This window comes from Cyprinodon tularosa, unplaced genomic scaffold (assembly GCF_016077235.1).
Source record: "Cyprinodon tularosa strain WSP-4 unplaced genomic scaffold, ASM1607723v1 ctg13, whole genome shotgun sequence".
NCBI classification, from domain to species: domain Eukaryota; kingdom Metazoa; phylum Chordata; class Actinopteri; order Cyprinodontiformes; family Cyprinodontidae; genus Cyprinodon; species Cyprinodon tularosa.
In genome coordinates this window covers 826,520-849,225 of record NW_024038114.1, presented here as the reverse complement: position 1 = coordinate 849,225, position 22,706 = coordinate 826,520, and the positions used below count along the sequence as shown (strand labels likewise).

At 36.0% G+C, this 22,706-nt stretch overlaps 1 protein-coding gene across 1 annotated transcript in view; it reads right to left on the bottom strand.

Annotated features, from left to right (window-relative positions):
• Nucleotides 1–4,963: 4,963 nt before the first annotated feature.
• Nucleotides 4,964–22,706, bottom strand: part of LOC119778004 (TGF-beta receptor type-2-like) — a 36,539-nt gene continuing 18,796 nt past the window's right edge. The window contains exons 4-7 of the mRNA XM_038277020.1: nucleotides 20,127–20,899; nucleotides 19,077–19,218; nucleotides 7,413–7,537; nucleotides 4,964–5,464 (exon numbers count right to left, since the gene is read on the bottom strand). Coding sequence (XP_038132948.1) covers nucleotides 5,285–5,464; nucleotides 7,413–7,537; nucleotides 19,077–19,218; nucleotides 20,127–20,899 — 1,220 coding nt within the window. The 3' untranslated portion in view covers nucleotides 4,964–5,284. The remainder of the gene's footprint in view (nucleotides 5,465–7,412; nucleotides 7,538–19,076; nucleotides 19,219–20,126; nucleotides 20,900–22,706) is intronic.

The following is a 22,706-nucleotide window of genomic DNA, read 5'->3' as shown; positions in this document are numbered from 1 at the left end:
CTAAGCAGCAAAGAACATAGAAAACATATAAAGACCATAGAATTCCTGGAGAACTAATGATTAATTTAAAGCCTAGAACAAATAAAGTATAAGAATAGAAATACTCAAATTGCACTTTAACTTATAAACAGCAGCCTGCTGTATGACTTTCCATCAGACAGAAACCTTCTAGGTTCTCCTCTGTCGTAAAAGTTGTAAAGGGGAAGTTATACCTGCAGATCCACACAGAAATCAACAAACTATAGGGGCAAAGGATAAAAGATCTCTCAGACACTGCAGACACAATCATAGCAACCATCAACTGGATTAGCTGATTAGTTTGTCTCTTTTCCTAGAACACTGTCAGAGGGTGAGCATGCCCAATAAAGAAGGATCATAACAATAACTATTTTTAAAATTTAAAAATCTGCCTTAAAGAATTTTCATTTCTTTAACACTAATTAATGTTGGGTTTCATTCATCTCATATTTAAGAGAAACTGATAAATGGGGTGCTGGTGCTTCTTTCTTCCCTATAGGTTAAATAGTTGATGTAAGAACTATGCCCTATGACTTTTTTTTAAATATACACTCATTACTTGCTAATGTTTTTTGGCACGAGGATGAAGAAACATCTATTCTCTGTGAAAAGCTTATAGACTGATGATGAGGGTGAACTTCTTTTTTCATTATACATTGTTTAAACAACTTTTTTATATAATAACACAAGCTGGAAATTATGAATTTACTCGTATTCACAGGGAGAAAATTAAACTTTAATGGATTAATAGATAAATACACCCCCAAAATACTAAGATCCTGTTGGATGGATGAAACTTAAGTTTGCTTTTGTGTTCTTCTGGCAGTTTCTATAGTTTGTAGAAAATATAAAGAATTTGTTGAAAATCCATTATTCTGATTACTATGTGCCAAAGAGTTCAGTGTTTGAATTTTTTGAGGATACAAAAAAAAAATAAAATCCTCAGGAGGGTAAACCTCTAACTGATCTTGGTAGCTTTAATATTTATTTAAAATTTGGGGCAACAACATTTCTTGATCGACACAATTTCTGTCAGCATTTATACGAAGCTGGGCTTACTGCACATAGTGATATTTGCGTAGCATCAATTTTCAGGATGAGCTGCGGCGATTTCTGGTTTTGAGCATCCTTCGTCTTTTCCTTTCATCTCTGTTTTGGGTCAGAATGTTCAAATTTAGCCAAAATAAGGGTTTAAAACAGAACAGTGCTTCCTAACAAACATCAAAAAAGTTTTTGAAATTAATAGAACAGCCTAACAAAAAAAAAAAATCCTTAATCAATTTAAACCTTAGTCCCTTTGAAAATAATTGTTAAAATAAATTACAAAAATTTAACTTTTAACTTTTCATCAGACCAATATGAGGAAGAAATTACCTGGTATGTATCACAATAATACAATTATCTAAAAATAAGTGTAATGCAGTAATAGACAATCACGTTAACACACAGAATAAAATAAAAACTTTAATATTGACTTTACACTTTAATACAAAAGTCTTATACAAAATATTTCTTTTGGCTTGCTGAGAAATTGTTTTTCTGCATTAATAAGGCACATTAACATGCTTAGCTTGTGTAAATGGAGAAAGCTGGCCTTTCCTCCAGTTTAGCATCCTTAAGACATTACATATAAATTTCCTAATTCTCTGGTCTGAATAAACAGACATAAAATCTAAGATTAAGGTAATCTGGAAAAAAAACAAAACAAACACACTCACAATCACAATAGTACTGTGAAAAAACTCCTGAACCACTCTTCTTCCAAAATATCCTGTAATCTCTTAAATTGGACCTGACTAATACTGCCACAGCATTTTGTTAAAAGGTTTTTCCTCAGGAAATCAGTGAATTGTTAGTTTCTGTCCAGTTCTTTTTCAAGGAATTTGTTAAAGACAAAACATAAACATTTGGTAATAAAGGAAAAGAAAAAAATGCTGAACGTTGAACCTAAAACATGATACATGACGTACAAAACTATTCATTTCTTTGGTTATGACAGAAAGAAATAGCAGACAACATTCAAACCAAAGGCTTCTAATCAGGCTTTACTCAAGTATTCAAAAACAGGTGTTTGATGGATTCATTAAACATTCTCTTTCAGAAACTGCTAACCTGCTGTAGACCCACAGACCCAGCGCCTCTCCTTTTTTGTAAAGATGTGCAAAAAAAAAACACATTTATCCTCCAGCAGCCTTATCTCACTGAATAAGAAAAAAAAAATCATCTCCTCTTCCAGTCATCTAGGGCCACTATCCCGCAGAGCAAAGACACATTCTTACTCCAGCACACCTGAATATAACGGTTGACTAACCTCGTCAGTACAGTATCAGAGTAAGACTGCATCTGGATTGTAGCTCCTCCTGCAGCTCTTTTTCCTTCAACTTTTGTGGGCTCAACAGTAAGACCTCTATTGTGGGGAGAAAAAGAGATCCTGACTGATGCCATGAATCCTGACAGCCTTCCACCTTATGGATGTCATTATGCATGAATGAGGGTAGTCTAATTGAGACTACAACCGACTGGAAAAGAACTACAAAAAAAAAAAATGTACACACATTTTGTAAAGATCCTGAGATGGGATTTGCCTATATATGATTGTGGGAGTCCGTATAGTTCCTCATTGCAAGATTCGACTTCTATGCTAAATGACCTAAGTGTAGGAATAATCCTGCTTCCTTTTAACCCCTTCCTTAGTGCCAGCACTAATGAAATGCTAACACTTTGAAATACGTGTACTTATAACTTTGCAAAATTCATATGTAGCTGGTGACGCCTTTCTAACAGCTATGCATTTGATCCAGTTGTGTTGGAGCTTTAGTAGATCTACATGTTGCAAAATGGAGGCTCTGCTTGGATTTCAGTGCATTTACTCTGTGTATTAATCGGCCATATTTAAGGATCAACTAACCATTTTGGGGAAAAAATTCAAAGTTCAGATATAAGCAATGACATAATTTACAGAAAATGTTTAGCTGCAAGCATCCTGCATGCCCAGGCAAGTGAGTCTTTATCACTGTAGACAGCACGGCATAGTTTGAGATTAAAGTATTACTGACCATTGCAGTGAAATGAGTCACTTCTGTCAATTATTCAGGTGGTGGCAAACATAAATACTGTGTAAAGGTTCTGACAGTTTCTCTATTGCAGACTGGCTTATAGGCTGGTGAAATTTGTTTTTTTCTACAGAGGGAAACTTTCTGTGAACTCTTAAAAAAGAAATTTCAAAACAAAACAAAAATTTCTGTGACACATTCATTTTACTTTGGTAAAGTGCCTTTAAAAGCCAGGAGGCTGGAACATAAAAAGCAATTTTTACCATTTGATCAACTACAAAAATCTTGTGAAATCGACATGTACTTTAAAAAGAAGGCAGCTTTTAAAGTTTAAAGATCTTAAATGTTCCTTTTAGTATTTAAACATTTTGTTCTAAGGTTTAGGAAAAATCAAGAATGTCGATGAAAATATTTTTTTGATCAAAACATTTTTCATGTTATAATAGTCAGCTTACAGCCTAATGAAAGAAAAGACTGTGTTTTTCTGCATAACTAAGAAAAAACATTAACCTTATGCATGTGAAGGACTTCTAGAAAGATATTTTATATCTTTTTTATAAGGATAAATTTCAACCAGTAGCATTTCATAAATCTCCTGAGTCATTGGCTTTATTCTTTTTATGATCACAAGACTTCCTTCAAACACAGTTCTATATCATAACGGGCCAAAGTTACTAAGCTCCAGTGTTGAGAAGGTAAAGAAGCAGTGATGGAGTTGGTGAGAAAGGTTGCAGAGTTCATATTCTGGGCCAGTTAAACCAAATGCAGATATGCAACAAATCATTCACTTCCTTCATGCTCTAACAGCTGTGTTACAGTTTGAATGATGGTCACGTTTTTTTTTACCAGCCTATTTGATCAACAAAGTGTAAAATATTTAAACAGATATATCAATATATATATATATATATATATATATATATATATATATATATATATATATATATATATATATATAGTTTTAGATACGCAAAGTTTTCAAGAAAAGCGTGAAAGGAAAAGCCACTTTAATGGATGTAGGCTGAAAAGAAATAACTTCCATTTGTAACATCATTTAGGAACTTGTCTGCCGTGACATCTTAGCTCCTAAAACACCAAAAGTTGCACAGACGGACATTTTAACCTGTAGATTCTACCTTGTAACAGAAGGACGCGCAGCTGTTACAGAAGGGCCATCTAATGGGGGTAAATGGAAGGCAAAACATTCCCTAAAACTCCCCATTAGACAACCATGGTGAAGTCTCCAATAGATTGTATTTAGGGCTTATTCCAATAATGCCACAAAAGCTGCTAGCTGCACTTTTCCACTTTCCTCATATAGCCATAAAGTCTAACTATGCCTTAGTTTTTTTTTTTTTTTGGTTTAATGCTTCTTTAGTAAACACTGTGCTGGTGCAAGAATACTATTTATGCTTTCACAGAAGTCAGCTTTGGCACTTTTGGCAGATGCAACGAAAGGCTTAAGCATAAACAGTATACCCATTAGGGATACAGTTAAAAGCTGTTAGCTAGTAAGTTTGATGCCTTTCGTTGATGAGTGAGCGAAAAGCCCACATTTCATTAGAAATGGACTGAAAACAAAACAAACTGAAAAGAGGTAATGGCGTTCTGCAAAGAAGGGAGACAATTTGATTGGAACATTATGAAGAGAAGGAAATGAGTGTGGGTCAGGAGTTTTGTGCAGAATTCTTTCCTTCACTCTGACAGGTTTTTCTCCTTGCACATTACATCCCTGCATAGATTCTTAGATTTTTTTTTTTATACACATAACCAAACTTTCCTTTTTTGTCTGTCTAGAAATCATTATCCAAACAAACACATGCAATATGAAAACAATATAGGCACTTGAATACAAAATAAGCTGTATATTAGTGTAATAAAATTCTCTGTAATATGCTGCACCAGTTTTTGTTTTGCTGAAACTGAATGTTTTATCCTCTTTGGCGTGCATATACACATAAATTCTCATTTATAAAGTGCGAATAGTACTTGGTGAAAAATGATGCATCATCTGATCTCCCGTATTTGTTTCTGACTTGATTCCTGATCATTTCTCTGGTAACAAATCACTGTCATGTAGGTCAACTTCCAGTTCATCTCCTGTGCCACAAATCTGATGGACTAAACAACTCTAACTGAAAGTCCTTTCTTTCAAAGCTGTTTGGTTGTAATGCCTCAAACACCCTGGTGGGGGCAGCAACTTAGTGGAAAGGTTACTTCTCATCCACGACTATGATTTCCTCCAGGAGCTTCTCCTCTGAGTCGGAGCAGTCTGATAGCTTGTCCAGGTACTCGATGTCGTCGAAGCGCTCAGCAACGCACTGAGCTGTGAGTCGGGCCTCTGGGTCGTGGTCCCAACATTCCTCTATAGAGCCGCACACCATCTGGATGCCCTGTGAAGGGAAACAAGTGAGGGTCAGTCAGAGAGGGACTGTGGAGCGGCATCCCTGGTGTCTGTTTGAAGGTGACATAACGGGGCTCATTTTTACTTATAGTAGAAAATATTTAGAACATCAATATCAATTCACAAGCTTTTATTTTTAAGAGTTGAAATACAGAACACAAAATCATTTTCAGTGACTAAGCAAGTTTAGCTGTGCTTTTATAGGACAAAACTAATTCTAAGACAAATTATTTTGATTGTTGGACAAGTTTGGTAGGCAGAAATGTACATTAGGAACACAATAATAAATTTAGGGTTAGGGTTTTTGATTTTTCAAACTTATATAGAACATGAAAATTATTAATGGCCTTGGAAAATCTAGATTTTAAACTTGGCATTCAAACAATAAGTTTGCTTCTTTCAAGAAATAAAAATACCTCATAATAAAATAACACTAAAGGAATGCTGATTAAAAAGATGCATCTATATATATATATATATATATATATATATATATATATATATATATATATATATATATATATATATATATATATATATATATATATATATCTATGGTCCAATAAAAATAACTTGAAAATTAAGAACACCAACTATGCCCTGGCTTCGATTACTGACCAGGTTTTATATGTTTCCAGTTTTTTTTTAAGTGGCTAAATCTGAGATCTGTTTTTTTCATATTTTTTTTTCCATTACATAACTTGTTTCAGTGAAGAATTAGAGATACTTTATAACAGACCATCATGAAATGGTGCATAATCCCATGCAAAGTTGTTCACTCCCTTGGAGTGAAAGTAACATGCTCATGAGAGTATTAACCAACTTTTCACATCAGTTTAATACTTTTTGCCAAGTCTTTGGATAAAAGTTGCAAACCTTAGACTGAAATGTTCCTGCAAGAGCTTCACATTGTATTTGATTTAGACTGACTTTGCCATTTTACCTGATCTTCATTTAATGATTATGTAACATAAGATGCCATTTAATTGCATTTCATTTGGTACTACCTTTTGCTAGATTACGGCATTTAATTCCCTTAGAATTAAGCATTAAGTCACTGGAGTTTGTGGTTTTAATATGACTAAATGTTAAATGGCCAAAATCATGCAAAATCAAAGTTTCAAGCTGTTTGCTATGTTATAACTGTGTTATAACAAAGCTAACATTATTTTGCCTAATTAATGCACCCCTCTGTTATCCTTGTGGGTTCTTTTGTTTGAGCAGAAGCCCCTCCCTGTCTGATGAAAATGAACAATTGGAGAAGATCTATGTAAGAAGACTTTCTGCAGGAAGCACCTACGTTGACCACACTGTGAACAAACGGCCGCTTTCTCTGATCAGGGAGGCGAGCGCAATGATTCTGGCACCAAGTTTAGACAAACTGCCTCTTTTAGCAGCTAATCTGCAGAGGGCAGAAACTTTCCTTTTTAGCTAATGCTTAAGTAAAAAAAAAAAGAAAAAAATATATATGTTATTATTTTTGGCATCTGAGAGGACTTAATTCAGCCTCCAGAAGTGGTGTGGTACAACGACGTCATGCAATGTGTGACACTCAGACGGAACGAGGAGGCTTCGCTTTAAAAGTGCTTTTCTTCAAATTGGAAGAAAAAAAAAATTCATAACAAATTAATACTCATGTAATTCTAAAGGCATTACTTCATTATATGCATATATATATATATATATATATATATATATATATATATATATATATATATATATATATATATATATATGCTTCTAGCTGACTTTAATTGACTTCAAATAGCATGGTAGAGAACCTTTCAAGGTTGCAAACACTTCATCATTTCATGATGGTCTGTTATAAAGTATCTCTAATTCTTCACTGAAACAATCATTGTGCTCGCCTCTGTGTTTGAATAAAAGCATGACTGTTTTATTGCCTATCCTATTGAAAGTTTGCTGCTTCTTCTTACTGTGTGGCTCGTCCAGCTGTTTGGGATCTCAGGTCTTCCTCTGTCTCGGAGAACGCTGTCCTTCATGCTCTCAACACATGGGTGCTCCCTCAGGTTCCCGAATGGAGGCTTGTACTCCTGCACCTCTGCATGAATAAAAGGTACAGGAAACAAATATTTAACAATCAAGTTTACAATTAGTTTCTTCTGAAATGAAAACTGTTGAATTAGATTTGTTTCCCCCGGATCCGATAGTCTTTGTTTGATGTCAGTTTTTTTCATGTCTACAATTTTAATATCTGACAGGCTGGAAAAAAACGAAGAATGCCTTTCAATGCTCCAAAGTGCTTAGATACAAATTCTCACAACTTAGGTCAAGGTCAAGCTGACATTGAATTTCACGTATCTGATAAGATGAGTCTTAGTTGGTGCATCAGTGCACTGAGCAGAGGATGATGTTATTTAGTTACTCCTGAGTTATTTCTGTTACAGAATCATCAGTTTTGTAGCAGATGTGAATGCTTGGTAAAGGTTTGTTAGAGCGTTTTTGCTCATACAGAAGCCTCACTTGTCTGCTGTTCAAAGTAAGAATGTTACCGAGTACAATGTGAGAAAAGAAATGCTGGAATATAGTTTTATTTTTTCTTTAAAGGCTACATATTTTCTTTAATGTATCTATCAGTCTGGCTTTAGATATGCGCAGGTTGCAGAAGGAAGCTATTTTCAGAAGCATAGCCATTTCCTGACTAGTTAAAATCAACAAACGTCTTACTTGAAGGCATGTTGTCTTGTCTTTACAACTTTTATAGGGCTAGCTAAAATAAAAAGGCCTGAAATTTATAACCATAGGAAGCAAGTTGTGGGCTTAAGTAAAAAAAAAAAAAGCTTTAATTTAAACAGACATTGTTTTGTTACCAAAGATAAGAACACATAAAATAATTTGGGTTATTAAGCTGATTGTTAGATTTTCCAAAACTCTCAGGATTTGCAACCATGATAAATATGAATTAGATTAAAGAGTGCACAAACCTTATGTAGGTTACTTTTACTCCAACTATTACACCAAATTCATTTAGTCAAAAGCTCCTCTGTAAAAACACACTAAGTTGGGAAGATCTATAAAGCTCATAGACAGAAAAACAATAATTTCTAGGATCCTAAGAGTGGCTGTAATGTCTTAGTAGAAGCTAAATTCTTCTCCCTTTCAGCAAAGCCGCAGCCAACCTGCACTCAGTGAAAGGTCTGCTCACTGTTGATTGAAAGATGGACTCAAAAGCCAAAACTGAACCAAAAATACAGTCAAAAACACAAGAAAGGAAGCTCGAGTATACTTTTTTTATTTAATTCAAATCAGACATCTGTACTGCACAGCTTTTTTCCCCTTCAGACATTTGTCAGAAATGTCTGTACAAACTGTCTGGGACTCCATATGAGAAATTCTAGTTTTTGAGTCTACTGCGAACTTGGCCAATTTTTCCCTAAACCCTCAGCTCTCTCTTTTTGACTGAATAATGCTCCCCTGAGGACTACTGTTTCTCTTCTCTCTTTCTAGTTCATATTCAGCCCACAAAATTCTAAGTAGACAGAAAGAGCCAGGTCTCTATCAGGAACATGGGGAGAAGTTTGTCTTTGGAGAGCTGACTAATCCTCTGTCTGGCTTTCATTAGGCTGTGGTGGCACTGACACTTGTTTTGTGAAAGTCATGCAATCTAGTCGTATTTACGTTTATTACACATTAGTGGTGCTTACTCTGGAACATATGTCACCAACTTAACCTACCATTTACGCTAACTTCTACATGCCCTAACCCCAATAAACACAATAATGCCACTTCAATAAAACCAAAGCGGGTAGGCTAAGTTTCCTCTTCACTTTCACAGACCTAGTTGTCCCCAAATGTGCAGCACTGCAGTTAGATCCACACCAACTGATCACTCCACTAAGACACATATACATACAGCTTCTATAGTTGCACATATCTTCTTCTCTTTGCGACATCTGGAAAGCAGCTGCCCTAACCTCTCCGCCCACTCTCTCAGTCTGAGCAAGCCTCTCCCTCTGGGGAATGAAAGCATTTCTCCGACTGTAGCTCTACGTTCGCCTCACTCCACTATTATCCCCCTTTTTCGCCCCACCCGGCCGAGGAATGCCATCTCAACCATTTCAAGCCCTAAATCTGGAAGGGCTAAATTATACAGGAGAAAAAATGTGTAGAAAAAGAGACTTAGATAAAACAGACCTAAGCTTTAAATCCATATTTCTTTTTTCCGTGGCGTTACGTTTAGCTTTTCTGACTTTATAGTCTTGGGAGATAAAAGACAGTAAGGCGATGTTTAATGCCTGGTTCTGTGAGCAGACGGAGTCGCTCTTTTTGCCTTTCAGGTCTCAGATCAGACCACTGCAGAAAATCAGAGAAGTGGATGCACTGATTGGATGAAAGCAGGGAGCATCGGAGTCAAAATAAAAGCTTGTCAGAGTATATTGTATAATGAAACTCATGTCTTTCTGAGGTTGTGTTAGTTTGGTGGTGCGCTTTGTTCAATGTTGTTAGTTGAGTCATGAGTAATTCCCTCACCACTTGGACCAACTTAGAAAAAAAAAACGGATTTGGATTATGAAAGCATGTAGCTGTTTTTATTTGACTCTGTTACACACCAATTTAATGATGTGTACCTTATTAAACAGGGATAAACACAGTATAGTGTAGCTATACAAATATTTATAATTACCAGTATTTTTTTCTTTCTTAAGGGACTGCAAAGTTTTCCTGAAATTGGGATTACGTGGAGCTGCTGATAGCTGTCACTATTTTACCTTTAGTAGAGAGGATTGAGAAGTAGGATCTTTAGAAGGACTAGCAAACAGCTGGTTGAAGTGGGACAGGCTCCGAAATAGATCATGATCTGATTTAAAGGCCTAATCTAATTTCACATATAGACATGTTTCACTACCTTCCATGCTTAAACTTAAAGCAAACACATTTTTGCTTGCCCAGTACCCACCTTTAAAAACCATACATATAGAAGTTCTGCAGAGGTCCGTCCAAAGACAGCATATTACCTCTTTTTGTTCTTGCAACAGTTAATTTGAAAAAGTATTGAGAAAAAATTGGCACTATTTAAATGAAACAGTCTAACTCTCTTTCCAGATCACCATTTTGTTTGAGCTACACGTATTTCTTAAATCTTTTAATCATTATTCAGGTATCCCAGATCCAGCCCCAGGGTTAGTCACAAACCCCTAACCACTAAACAATTTAATTGGTAATATAGGATTAAGGAACAATTTTGGGAAAATGTTATGAGATGAAGTAAAGACAGCAAAATTATCTTTCAGAGTTTTCGTTTTCAAGGCCTTAAAGGCAGTTTGTCTCATCCCTTCCCCTAAACCACAAAATAAAGTAGAACATGATTCTCCTAACAAATATGGGGCTAAGGGTGGAAAGAGAGGTTAAGGGGTCAAATACAATTCAATTTAAAACCACAACAACTGTGTGTTTTCTTAAACAGACATAAATCCCAACCATAAAACAGCCTCAGAAAGGAAGCAAATATTTCTGAATCCAACATGTTTAACAACGGGCCGAAGATTCAACCAAAGCAACACGAATGAACCCCAAACAACCTGTGGGGGACTGATAATGGTGAGCTTTTTGAACAAGTCCCCCGCCTTTTCCTTTAAAACATATCTGTGCCCCCCTTCAAATATTCTGTTTTGTTTTGTAATTAAAAAGCATTTGTATTCCAGTTTTCATGTCAGGTTGCATAGATAAAGGCAGTTTGATAATTAATATTTTGGCAGAGAGGCAATTAAGCAGCCTGGTGTAAAGAACATCATACTTATAAGTGCCTGTTCGTATTTTCAGGTAAGCTGAAGTGGTGAAAAGATACCAACAGAACATCTGATGGTTATGAATTAATGCTGCAGAGCTCCATAGGACAGAATGTTTATTGTGCATTCATAATCGGAAAGCTATTGTCTGATAGGGACTGCAGCTAAATGAGTATTGGGAACACGTGTGTTTTAGCAGATGGTCACAGCCTGGTATGAAGCATGTCAGACTTATGAGTGTCTGTATTTTCAGACAAAACTGAGATTAAAAACACTGTTTTACAAACAATGGATGTACAATAGGTAGCTGGTCGGGGGCCAAAACTCAAGAAAATAACTTTGATTCTGGTCACAAACCCATTTTTTGAGCATCTCCTGTCCCATTGAAGAGTAGTTAAGGGCTTAAATTCTTGTTTTATTTAGATGACATCTTCTCCTTCAGATCATTTTCCTTACCCACTAACAGCAAGTTGTAATCAACAAATTATATTAATCTTGAAAGCAAATGATGTATATGAAAATGTTTACTTGGTTAGCAAATGGGCTTCTGCAGAACAGTAGCATGCAGCAGTTTGGATTATTTTTATTACACAGGATCACTAATTGTTATAATGATATATGGTAAACAATACTTTATTGGCCATCCCTTGTTTATACACAGGATTTTCTCTTTAAGCATGAGAGTTTAGCTCTTATCAGCTTCACCCTGTTGACCTTCTGGGAGGGTTTCCAGGTCTTGAAAATGGGAACAGAGATACAGTATATGGAAGGCAGAAAAAACAAATAAACTGCCCCAGCCGCTGCTTCTACCTTTAGTCTGTAAGGTGGGACAGGAACTCCTGCGCTTCCCCTGTCAAGAAAAATTTACCACAGTATCACGTCTGCTTGTAGCTAAGTTAAAGTCATATGGCTGTGATCAGCGTTGCATTGCAAAGAGTTGGCGACCACAGAAACAAGCAGGAAGAGTTGTAATAAAATGGTAAATTCTTCAAGGCTAAATGTTAGTAGAATTATATTTGTATTTGCTTTTAATGTAGTTCTCCAAATGACGGAACGTAAAATTTGATTTTCAACAGAAAATAAAAAGGCTCAGAATACAGATGACTAAAGGTTTCTAATATAGTGTACAAAATATCAGATTCTTCCAGATTATCCAGAGCTCTCAATCCTTCAGGTTTATTAAAGGAAACCTAGAACATTAAAATTTACCTCAAAGTTTATGGCACACATCAGTAAATAATTAAAATGTAAAATTAAAAACGTTGGAGGGAGGAAGGAAGGAAGGAAGGAAAGATGATTAGCTTAAAAGTCAGACAAAAAAATGAAAGGAGATAAGGAAAGACTAAGTCAAATAACTAACTTCTTATTAAAAATAAGGGAAGAAAGAAATTAATTGATGCAACAGGAGGGAAAGAAACACACAAGGAATAGAAATGGATATGAGAAAGGAGGGGAACAATGAAGGAAGTAAAGAAGAAGGGAGGCCATTAGGAAGAGAGAATAGAAGGAATGAAGTACAAGAACAAAAAAGAGAAAGAATAATAGAAAGAATACAACAGGAAGGACAGAAAATAGGACAGTAGACCCAAACAAGGAGGGACTGAAGGAGACTAAAAGGAAACAAAAAAAGAAGGAATTTAAAGAAGGGATTAAGAAAATAGGAAGAAAGGACACAGGGAAGAAAGGAACAGTAGGATGAACGGAAAGCAGGATAGCAATTTAGATATAAGGTAGTGAAAAATTTTTTGGAAATTAAAGAAATATTTTATACTTCTATTATTATCTTTTTCTGATCTAATAAACTCTGCAATCAGAATTGTCCAATATCGTAGAAACCCAGAAAGACAGTTAGCCTTTGATCTTGGTGTTTTTTTTTCCCCCCTGACCAGCTGTCAAATTACAAAAATTCTTAAAATTCAGAATTACAGAAAGTGTAGACACATATTTATGAGCTTATTCAAACCTCTCAATAAAAAAAACTCTTTCTTGGAATTGTGTCCCGTCCAAAACAGGAAACAAGCAATTTTCTTTTGAAATACACACAGGAATTACACATTCTTACTGGAAAAGAGGTGGTGGTTGGGGGGTTTGGGTCACATAGGTCGCAGACTTTTGGTCAGGGTAACTCCATTGATACGCTTCAAGGAGCTCCCCCCGGAGAGGGGTTGTGGGGCAAAACAGGAAAGCTCCATCCAAAGCAGGAGAGTAAATGCCCAAACGCGGCTCTTAATCACTGTTCTGACACAATGGAGATGGGAGCCGCGGCAGAAATGAAACGAAACAGGACCGCAGGGACGTTAAAGGGAAGTGAAAACAAACGGCCGAGCATCAACACCAACTTCAGCACAATGCTCCGCCTGTAGATAATCACTCATTTCCATTATTTGCACACATCCTGACCTTGCTGTTGGACCAGCCTCACACACACATGAATAACATACATTAGTGCTGATTCCCGACACCTCGGCCACAAGATGGATTGCTTGTTTGACACTTTCAGATTTCAATGTCGTCTTGACTAATGGGTCGTTGATTGAGGTTTTGTCTGGTATCTTGCAATGATCAATAGAAAGGGCTTAATGCTGCTCTTCTGATGAATAATGTTACTATACTTTTATTCTCTACAGGTCAAATTGTAATCATTAAGCAGGACAGCAAAGGGGATTTTAATCAATCAAGGCTTTTACTGTCATTTTTGGTTTATAGGTTTAAGTCAATTTGTTATCTGGAAACTAAAAGCAGTAAGTGTGAAGGAGGAAAATGTGCAAAGATGATTGACTAGACATGCCTAGAAAACTGGTTAATTATTCAAAAGGCAAATTTAAAATACTGTATATGCATTTATAGTTTGTTTTAAATTTTTTTTTATTTAAAACAGCTTAATTTTTGCCTTTCAACGCTTACTAAAACAACTCTTAATTGATAAAAAGCAAACTGACTTTCTGGAACTCTTGAAGTAGTTTTATAGAATTTTATTGGGAAATTATGGAGTAAAAATGCAACCAACAAAACTTTTATTTAAAAAAAAAAACACACAACACAATTGTGAGGTAAAATTAGGTGTTTTTATAATAAGCCATATTGAGACATGTAGCTTAATTTGAAGTTTAAACTGTATCATTTTGGAAAGGCTAACGGCAAAATGGGGGGGACTTTCACTCCAATTCTTTGAAGCTGATTGGGTAAATCTCCAAGTGGCCACCCATGTTAAGTATTTAACCAATCACAGCAACAGTAGCAGCTGTGATGTATCACATTCTTGATTAGTTTCACAACTAGCGAAGTTAACTGATAAATCAAATCTTACCAAATCTGATTGGGAGGGACATGTGAATATCTTTCTCATCCGCAAATGGAAAAAAGACATTCTTTTGCTTCTTTTTCAAAAAAGAAATAGAGATATTCCAGCTAAAACAGACTGAAGAGCAGAGTCTACAAGGTACATCCATTGGGGCGGCCATGTTTGTTTTTCTTCTGCTTAACGTCATAGACATCACTGCATTTTAATGTTCGAAGCATTTCTGTTTTCAAGGCTAATGGATCTATTGGATTCTGGTAAGATGTATTTTCAGGATCTCGAGGCAATTCATTTTGCTTGCAAAGCAAGTATTTGGTCAATGAATATAGAAAACCTTAAAATATAGTTGAGTTATAAATCACTGTCCCGAGCTTTGAACGTCTGACAGAACACTGTTTAATTTACCATACAAAAACAGAAAGGGCAAAAAACGGCAAAATCTACCAAGACATGACTGTCAACCTACACTAACAGCCTGGGCATGGAAGGCATGTATCAGAGGAGAAAAAGACAGCCATGGTAACTCTAAAAGAGCAACAGAAATCCATATTTCAGTAGGAAAATCTATTTATATGACTTTAAGACTCCAAATATATTGTTTTATGGCAGAAAAGCAAGAAGATATCAGTAGTTCCAAGACAGGCTCATTCGCCATGTAGAGGCAGAACACTTCTGTCTTCTTGAACCTTAGTCAGCCTCGACTACATCACCCATTCAACTTTGACCCTAACAGATTCATTACATCAGAAAATGCTGATTTTCACTAGTTTTCAGAGAAGTTTCCTCAACTGTACTGTTACATCCACATTAAAGATGCAAAGAAGATTCAAATTCAGAAACAGGTGAAAGGACTGTATGGGCTACATGGGTTCAGGGATAAATTTGGATATTACTCTGAAATGATTTGTTCTTTGTCGTCCCCAATTGAAAACAAGCAAGCAATCCTTTATGTTATTTTTATTTTCCGAAGAATAGTGATATTCTCTATGATGTTTCCAGATTCTTGCTTGAACCTCCTATCACTCATTGTAGAATAATCAGCCATTATGGATATTAAAAACACCCATCAATATTTAATCTACCTGGATCCCTTTCTTGCAGAAGAACATAAACATCTTAACTCTAATGTTTAAAACATTCAAGTAATTTAAGATTAAAAACCCCAGGTACAGTTTAACACTGTAAAATATTTCTAGGAGAGCCATTTGGTAATAATAGATGTCTTCCCAAGCTTTCTATTTTTGCATAATATCCACTAAAACAACTCACAACATTTAAGTGACCAAGAAAATGGTTACATTATACTATTTACTGACAAACTGTCAACCTTTGGCCAATTTTGAATTTAATCAAATAAATCAGAATAATCCATCCATTTAAAATGTATTATTTGCTTTACAGTCCATCATGTAACTGAAAACAATGCTTTATTATATTATCTATTGAATGCAGGAGCTTTTTATGTTTGAAAGACTTGTGAAGCAGAGTCTGCCTTAACAAACAATTGTTAAAGAATTTGGGGGTTCAGAGGAAAAACATCTGTCTCTTAGCAGTTTTGCACCATGCTATTTGCATATCTAAACATGTTTTTTTAGTGTTGTTTGGATTGCTCTTACATATTTCCCATCATCCTATGATTAATTGTAACCAGGAACACCAGACTATTTAAGAAAAAAAAAAAAAAAAAAAGGAAGTAAAACATTTTTCCAAAGTCTGCTCTTTTAGAATTCTATGGAAAATGTGAGATGCTATTGAGCAATTACAGCAAACATCTCTGAGGAAGACAGAACCAGGCATCTGATCCCAGACCCCAAAATTCTTTCCTTTGTCTAGACAACATGAGTAAACTGTCCCATTGAACCTTATGATTTCCTGATAACATGGAGAACTTTGGCGAGCCAAATCTCTGTGCTGCTTCTGAGACATTCCTTTTAAAAGTCAACTAAGCATTTCTAATATTGACTCATATAATCATCTACTTATGTTTCGTTATTGTAAATAGTAATTAACATGAAGCTTAAAATGTGCGCTAAGTGGATGCTAAACTTATAAGAGTAATTATTCTGGTAAAATTAGGAAAGATTCTGACTATTCAAAGCAGGTTTGGATCAGGGCGGAAAAAAATTAAGCTGCAAGCAAAAACATCTGTTCATTTCTTCCTGTTAATCCAGAATAAAATTTAAAATCCTCCTTTTCATGTATAAAGCTCTAAATAAGGGATCTTCACTCTGTATTGCCAGGTGTATGTAGAAGGGGAGGCAGGTCTTTCAGTTATCAGGCCCCTCTCCTGTATCGATTGATTGATTGATTGACTGACTGGCTTTAAGAATGGAACCAACTATGGGTTTAGGTCCATGAGCCAGATACTCTTTCTACTCCTACCTTCTCTATTGATAAATCTTATAGTTGGATTGACTCAGGTTATCCTGAGCTATCTCTATAGTTATGCTGCTACATGCTTAAACTGATGGAAGACATAAGGACCCCTTTTTCATCATTCTGCTTCATTCCATCTCTATTCTCCCATTCAGCAATCTGTTAGCTCAACCTGTAACTTTATGTTCGCTCTGCTTTTTTCTGTCAAAGTAGCTTCATTTCGTTGGTTCCAGTTCAGCTGTGACACCATCATAGAGGGAAATATCCGCTGTGCTGGTGACATAAACACCTTTGATTAATGAGGATAGAGTTTGGCTTTTTTTATTGTTTGGTCCTGTTTCTCTCCTAAGGCTCAACTTTTACTCTGACTAACTCTATGTGGTCCCTTCATCCGCCTAACATGTAACCTGGCTCTGAGCTCATTTGATTAACCGTTTGTTTCCAGAACAGATCATGCATGCTCTGTGTGAGGCGATTGCTGAAGAGTCAACGACAATATGCAACTAAATATATCTACTGTCACCACATGCTCACCTACCGGTACATGTAGGAGTAATATGTCCAGCAAGACAATGACTCAATGCAATCAGCTGGTTTTTAAACTGACTGCACTATCTGATTGATTTGTCTCTGTAAAATTCCATGAGATGTTGTGTTGTGATTCGGTGCTATATAAATTAACTGAATTGAATAAAACAATTCAGCCCAAACCTTCAGGTAGACATATATACATTTTTATTTTGTATACTAAATATTGTAAACTGTTTCTTTCAGAACCTTGAATTCTTTGATTTCTTTACCATTTATGATCAGCCACTTGCAACTGTTTTTAGGGAAGAGGTTTCCTGGAAAAGGAGGTGCAGAATTTTATATCCAATTGTGATAGATAACAAATCATAAGTTTTTGATAATCTAACAAAGTATTTGATGTCTTCCTTTTAATGGTTGGATGCTTTTGTACAATAAAACCTGAAACATAGCTCACATGAACTTTAAAAACAATCAAAAATTGCTCAAATTTAAATTGTATGTATCTTTCCTTTAGTCTAATATATACAAACACGATGATACATTATGATGGGTTTTAGGGATTTGTGACTTGAAACAAGCAACTGCAAAGTTTGTCCCAAGTCAAGGTAAATGTCCACAAAAGAGGCAAAGAGATAAGTGCTGATGTACAACAAAAACTTCAGACCTCTTATCCATGGTTTTACATATATAAGCAGAGTTCCTTTTTTAGAGAGCCTTCTATGGGCAGAGGAAACAATGTTTGAGCTGTCTGATCACAATGGCAAAAAGTATGTTTGAATGAGTCAGGGAAAGACTGGAATAACACTGAACCACAAGCATGAGGGTGGCAGCATCATATGAGGGTCAAATTGTACAAGGTGGGTAGAAGGATTGCCTTCATATGTTTTTAACTTTACATCATTAAGGTTCTAAAGAAGCCTAACTTTTAGCATATTGGAAATGTGGTAAAAAAAAATAAAAAAAACAAACCAAAAAGGGTAAGGGTCAGGAAAAAAATCTAATAATTTAAAAAGAGCAGTAAACCACATTCATGCCTCAAACTTGTAAAAAAGTTGCAAAAAGCAGGAGTTCCTCTGCATCTTGTTATAAGACAAAGCTGTTTGCATATATTTGAGCTTGTATGTATCATTTTTACTTCTTGTGTATTAGAGAAAATGTACAACAAATCTAAACTATATGGAAGTTGTACGTTTCATAATCGAACAGCGCACGTATGTAAACTTATGACTTAAACTACTTTAGGCAGTAGTAAACAATTTGTAGAGTCTAAAGTTGTTGTTGGTTATCAGTATTAAAAAGCATTATTAGCAAAAGACAGATTCCGTTATACTGGAAGCGAAAAAAAAAAAAATCATATTCGGTTATTTTGAAACATCTGTTAGTATTTCAAGCATAATTTTATAAAAGGATGACAGTTAATCATTTTTTGTTTTGTTTTTATCCAAATCATAAAAACCTGGAAAATCCTTTGAACTGCATGACAGGATCATAAAACTAAACAAATCAAGAAACCGGAAAACCACAAGTTTTGCCTTTACGGCTAAATAAAGTATCTTTTAAGAAGAAATTAGATTTTACAGCATGAATCGACTTGCCATGCAATGTTTCCTCATGTTATCCAAGAGTTTCTGTATTTTCTGCCATCTTACCTCCAATTGCACTGCATCTGGAGATGATCTCCCACAGAACCAGAGCCATTGAGTAAACATCTGCCTGCTTGAAAGACTCAATGTTTTCCAGATTGATTCTGGACTCCAACACCTCAGGAGCCATGTATCTGGCCGTGCCCACCTGGGAGAAATCAGACAAACGCAGAGATCTTTATGGCTGAAATTCCTCTCTTCTCTGACTTTTGTTGAAGAATGCTTATTAAGTAGTGCAGTTTTTAGCTGTAGTTGCTGTAAATATGTGACAAGTAGACCCTTTGTACCTTTGCATTCATCCCTACACATTTATTTCAATCAAAAAGATGACTGACATAAAGCATAATTAAAAAGCAAAATGTGTCCCTAAGCTCGTCAATGCGGCACTTCTGTTTAACATCATTACCATCTACATGTATTAAGAGCATTAAAGAGCATTAGCTGTGCTGGGATGCCTATGATGAGGCCTTAATAAAAAACAAAAACAAAATTAGCCGTTACGTCAGAAAACTCAGTCCTTTGAGATTAAATATGTACGGCTTTAAGAGAACAACTTGAAAATGCTCATTAGGAAATGACAAGTTGATTATCTTTCCTAAAACTTCCTCAATGCCAAACAACTTACACTGGTGTAAATGTCTACACAATGCTGCTTTTTTGTTTTAGTAATTCTGTTTGTTTTGTTAAGTTTTTCAAAATATTCAAGGTATTTCCTTTTGAGTGTATTTATAATAAGACCTGGGAAATTAAGTGAGCATCTTCTTATTTTCTTTGAAGACTATCAGGGTAAACAGGACTGAAAACACTTCTTTGGTTTTTATTTAACATTTTTTAAAGCTTAGCATTATTTTCCTTTAGCTTCACAATTATAGATTTTTTTGCACTGGTGCGTAACATTCAATCCCTACAAAATTGGAAATAAAGGTGTGCAAAGTGTTAAAAAAGTTCAAGATGTATGAGACCCTTTGCTGGATAATGTATTGTTTAGTAAAAGGGAAACCGTTCTAAGCCAGAAATGTGAAACAGAATCATAATCTAAGGATTAGAAGGTCTTACCTGTCCGCTGTTGGCCAGTTCATCTACAGACAAAGTGTTGTCCAGCCGGAGTGCGAGGCCAAAATCACATAGGCAGCAGGTCATGTCCTGTTTCACGAGTATATTGGAGCTTTTAATGTCCCTGTGAGCAACTGGAACCTTCCAGCGGCCGCAGGAAGTGCGTTCACTATGAAGGTGTGCCACAACGCTCGCCAGCGAGCTCCCGAGAAGCCACATATCATGCCAGGAGATAACGTGATTGGTTAGATACTCTTGAAGGTTTCCTAGTGGATGGTAAGCTGTGATTAACCAGTACTGCCTCTGCCCCTTCCTCTCCTCCGCTGTCAGGAAGTGAAGCACGTTCTCATGCTTCAGGTCGGCGTCTGAGAAAATGTCCTTCTCGTTCTTCCAGGAGGCATACTCCTCGTACTGGAAAATCTTAACCGCCACCGTCTCAAAGTGGTGCTCCTCGCTCACTGAGGAGCCCTGCCTCAGCTTGGCTTTGTAGACCTCTGCAAAGCGGCCCTTACCGACCAGAACGTCCAGCTCGATGGGCAGCAGCTCGGTGTTGTGATTCAGGTTATTGGCGAGTTGCGAGCTGCTGTCTGAACCCTCTTCAGCTATGATGGCCCGCTGGTCGCTGAAGTCCCTCGGCTGACCCTTCTTACGTGGGTTTTGCTGCTGACGGTAAACCCGGTAGGAGTAGAAGGAAGTGATGACAACAATGGCTATGATCAGAGGAGGCACCAGGCTGACAAGGAGGGCGGATCCAAGTGGAGATTGCACCAAAGGTTCTAATGAGATAAAATGATGACAATGATGTAAGAAAAGCATTGATAACCAGGACAAGAACACATTAGAGCTACAGATGAAGAATTTTCTGGCTAAGTATAACACTTTAAGTTGATATTATCAATATCTTATTTAACAACTTCAGTTTGAAACTACAGAATTTAATATACGTTTAGCAATAATTGATAAATGCATCTATACAGTCGGTTCAAATGTAGAAATTTAAATTTCAGGTTTATTTCGTGGTGTAAAACACTGAATAATTCGCTTCAATGCTTTTACCACTTTCAATGTAACACATTCTACATCCTTAACACGTCAACTATGAAACAAGAAATTATTTTGGGATGCTAAATGTAAAAAGTGGAAAAAAATAAATAACAATTAGAGTAAAACCATAGAGAATGCTGTAAAAAGAAGAGTTGTTTTTGTGCTGGATGTGCATAGAAACGTTGTTTTTTTTGGCCACTAAATTACGTTTCACTTAAAGTCACCCTTGAGACTAAAAGACCTTTCTAGTAAAAAGCCCAAATCTTTTTTTAATTTTTTTTATTGCCCTGAGAACCTTCACCTAAGGAACTACTCTGACATTCATTTTCCTTTATCTGAATATAATGGCCATGATACAGTAAGATTATACTGAAGTTTAAAACAATGTGCAAAGTCAGAGGGGAGATCCAGCCAATCACCAGCAGACTGGGAGGGAATGCAGCCGTGGGACCGTGGGTAAAATCAATCAGCTTATTGAATTTAGGATTATCTGCACCGCTGCTCTACACAGAAACAATCTGAACTTTACAGGAAGCAAAGTTGTGATTTATGGACGTATAAAGGGATACGGCATGTTTATGGATAGAATAAACTGAAAACAAAATGATTTGTCTGATTACTTCTAACAATGTCTGACATCGCTAAGACCACAGCTGGGTCAGTCTGAGGACATGTTGGAAGCGTGCACCGCCTCACGTAGACAGAAGCAGATTGGGAGCATGTAAAAGGAGGACAACTGAAACAAAGACTTTGAAGACTGAGGGCGAAAAAGTTGATAAAATCAGTGATATATCTGAGGTGTGTAAAGTATTGGAAAAACCTCACAAGTCTGTGCAAGAGCTCTTATCAGATGGGGAAAAGGAAAAGAACAGTTATGACTGGTATGAACCAAGAAAAGCAAAGCTGTTGTAATTCATGAAGGATTTTGAAAGTTGAGTAATTTCACAATAAAAAAAATTGGACAGATGGACAGTTTCCAAATAGATTACAATTCACTTCCACTGGAAAAAACAACTATCTAAGTCATCTTCAAAGTTAAAAAAGGCCAATGAAGAGGTGGCCATTACAATGGCACAGGCTGCTACATCAAAGAAAAACTTTACAAATAGAGGAAACAAAACTAAAGTTAACGGTATAACAAATAGAAGTAGAAGCAGACCTTATAGCATCAACAGCTGAGATTGAAAACTCTACAAAGCGATGAGTCAGACCAGGTGAAACATATATGAGGAGAAAAATAAGGCGATGAATTCTGGCTCATCGCATAGTAAAGATGGTCACTTCATTTGAGTAAAACAGACAAGGTCATGCTCAGTAAATAAAATACAGTACAAAGCATCTTATTAAGGATTTGGAAAGGATGAAGAGGAAAACAAACGTTTCCATCATGGAGGAGACTTTCAAAAGGTGCTTCAAAGAAAAGATGCATCTTCACATTCCCAACATCCACTGGGTTTAAGAATGCATCCAAAATTCTAGAAACTTTTACACAGAAGTTGTTGCTAAATACATGGTCAAGTCTCTTTTTTCTATGTATAC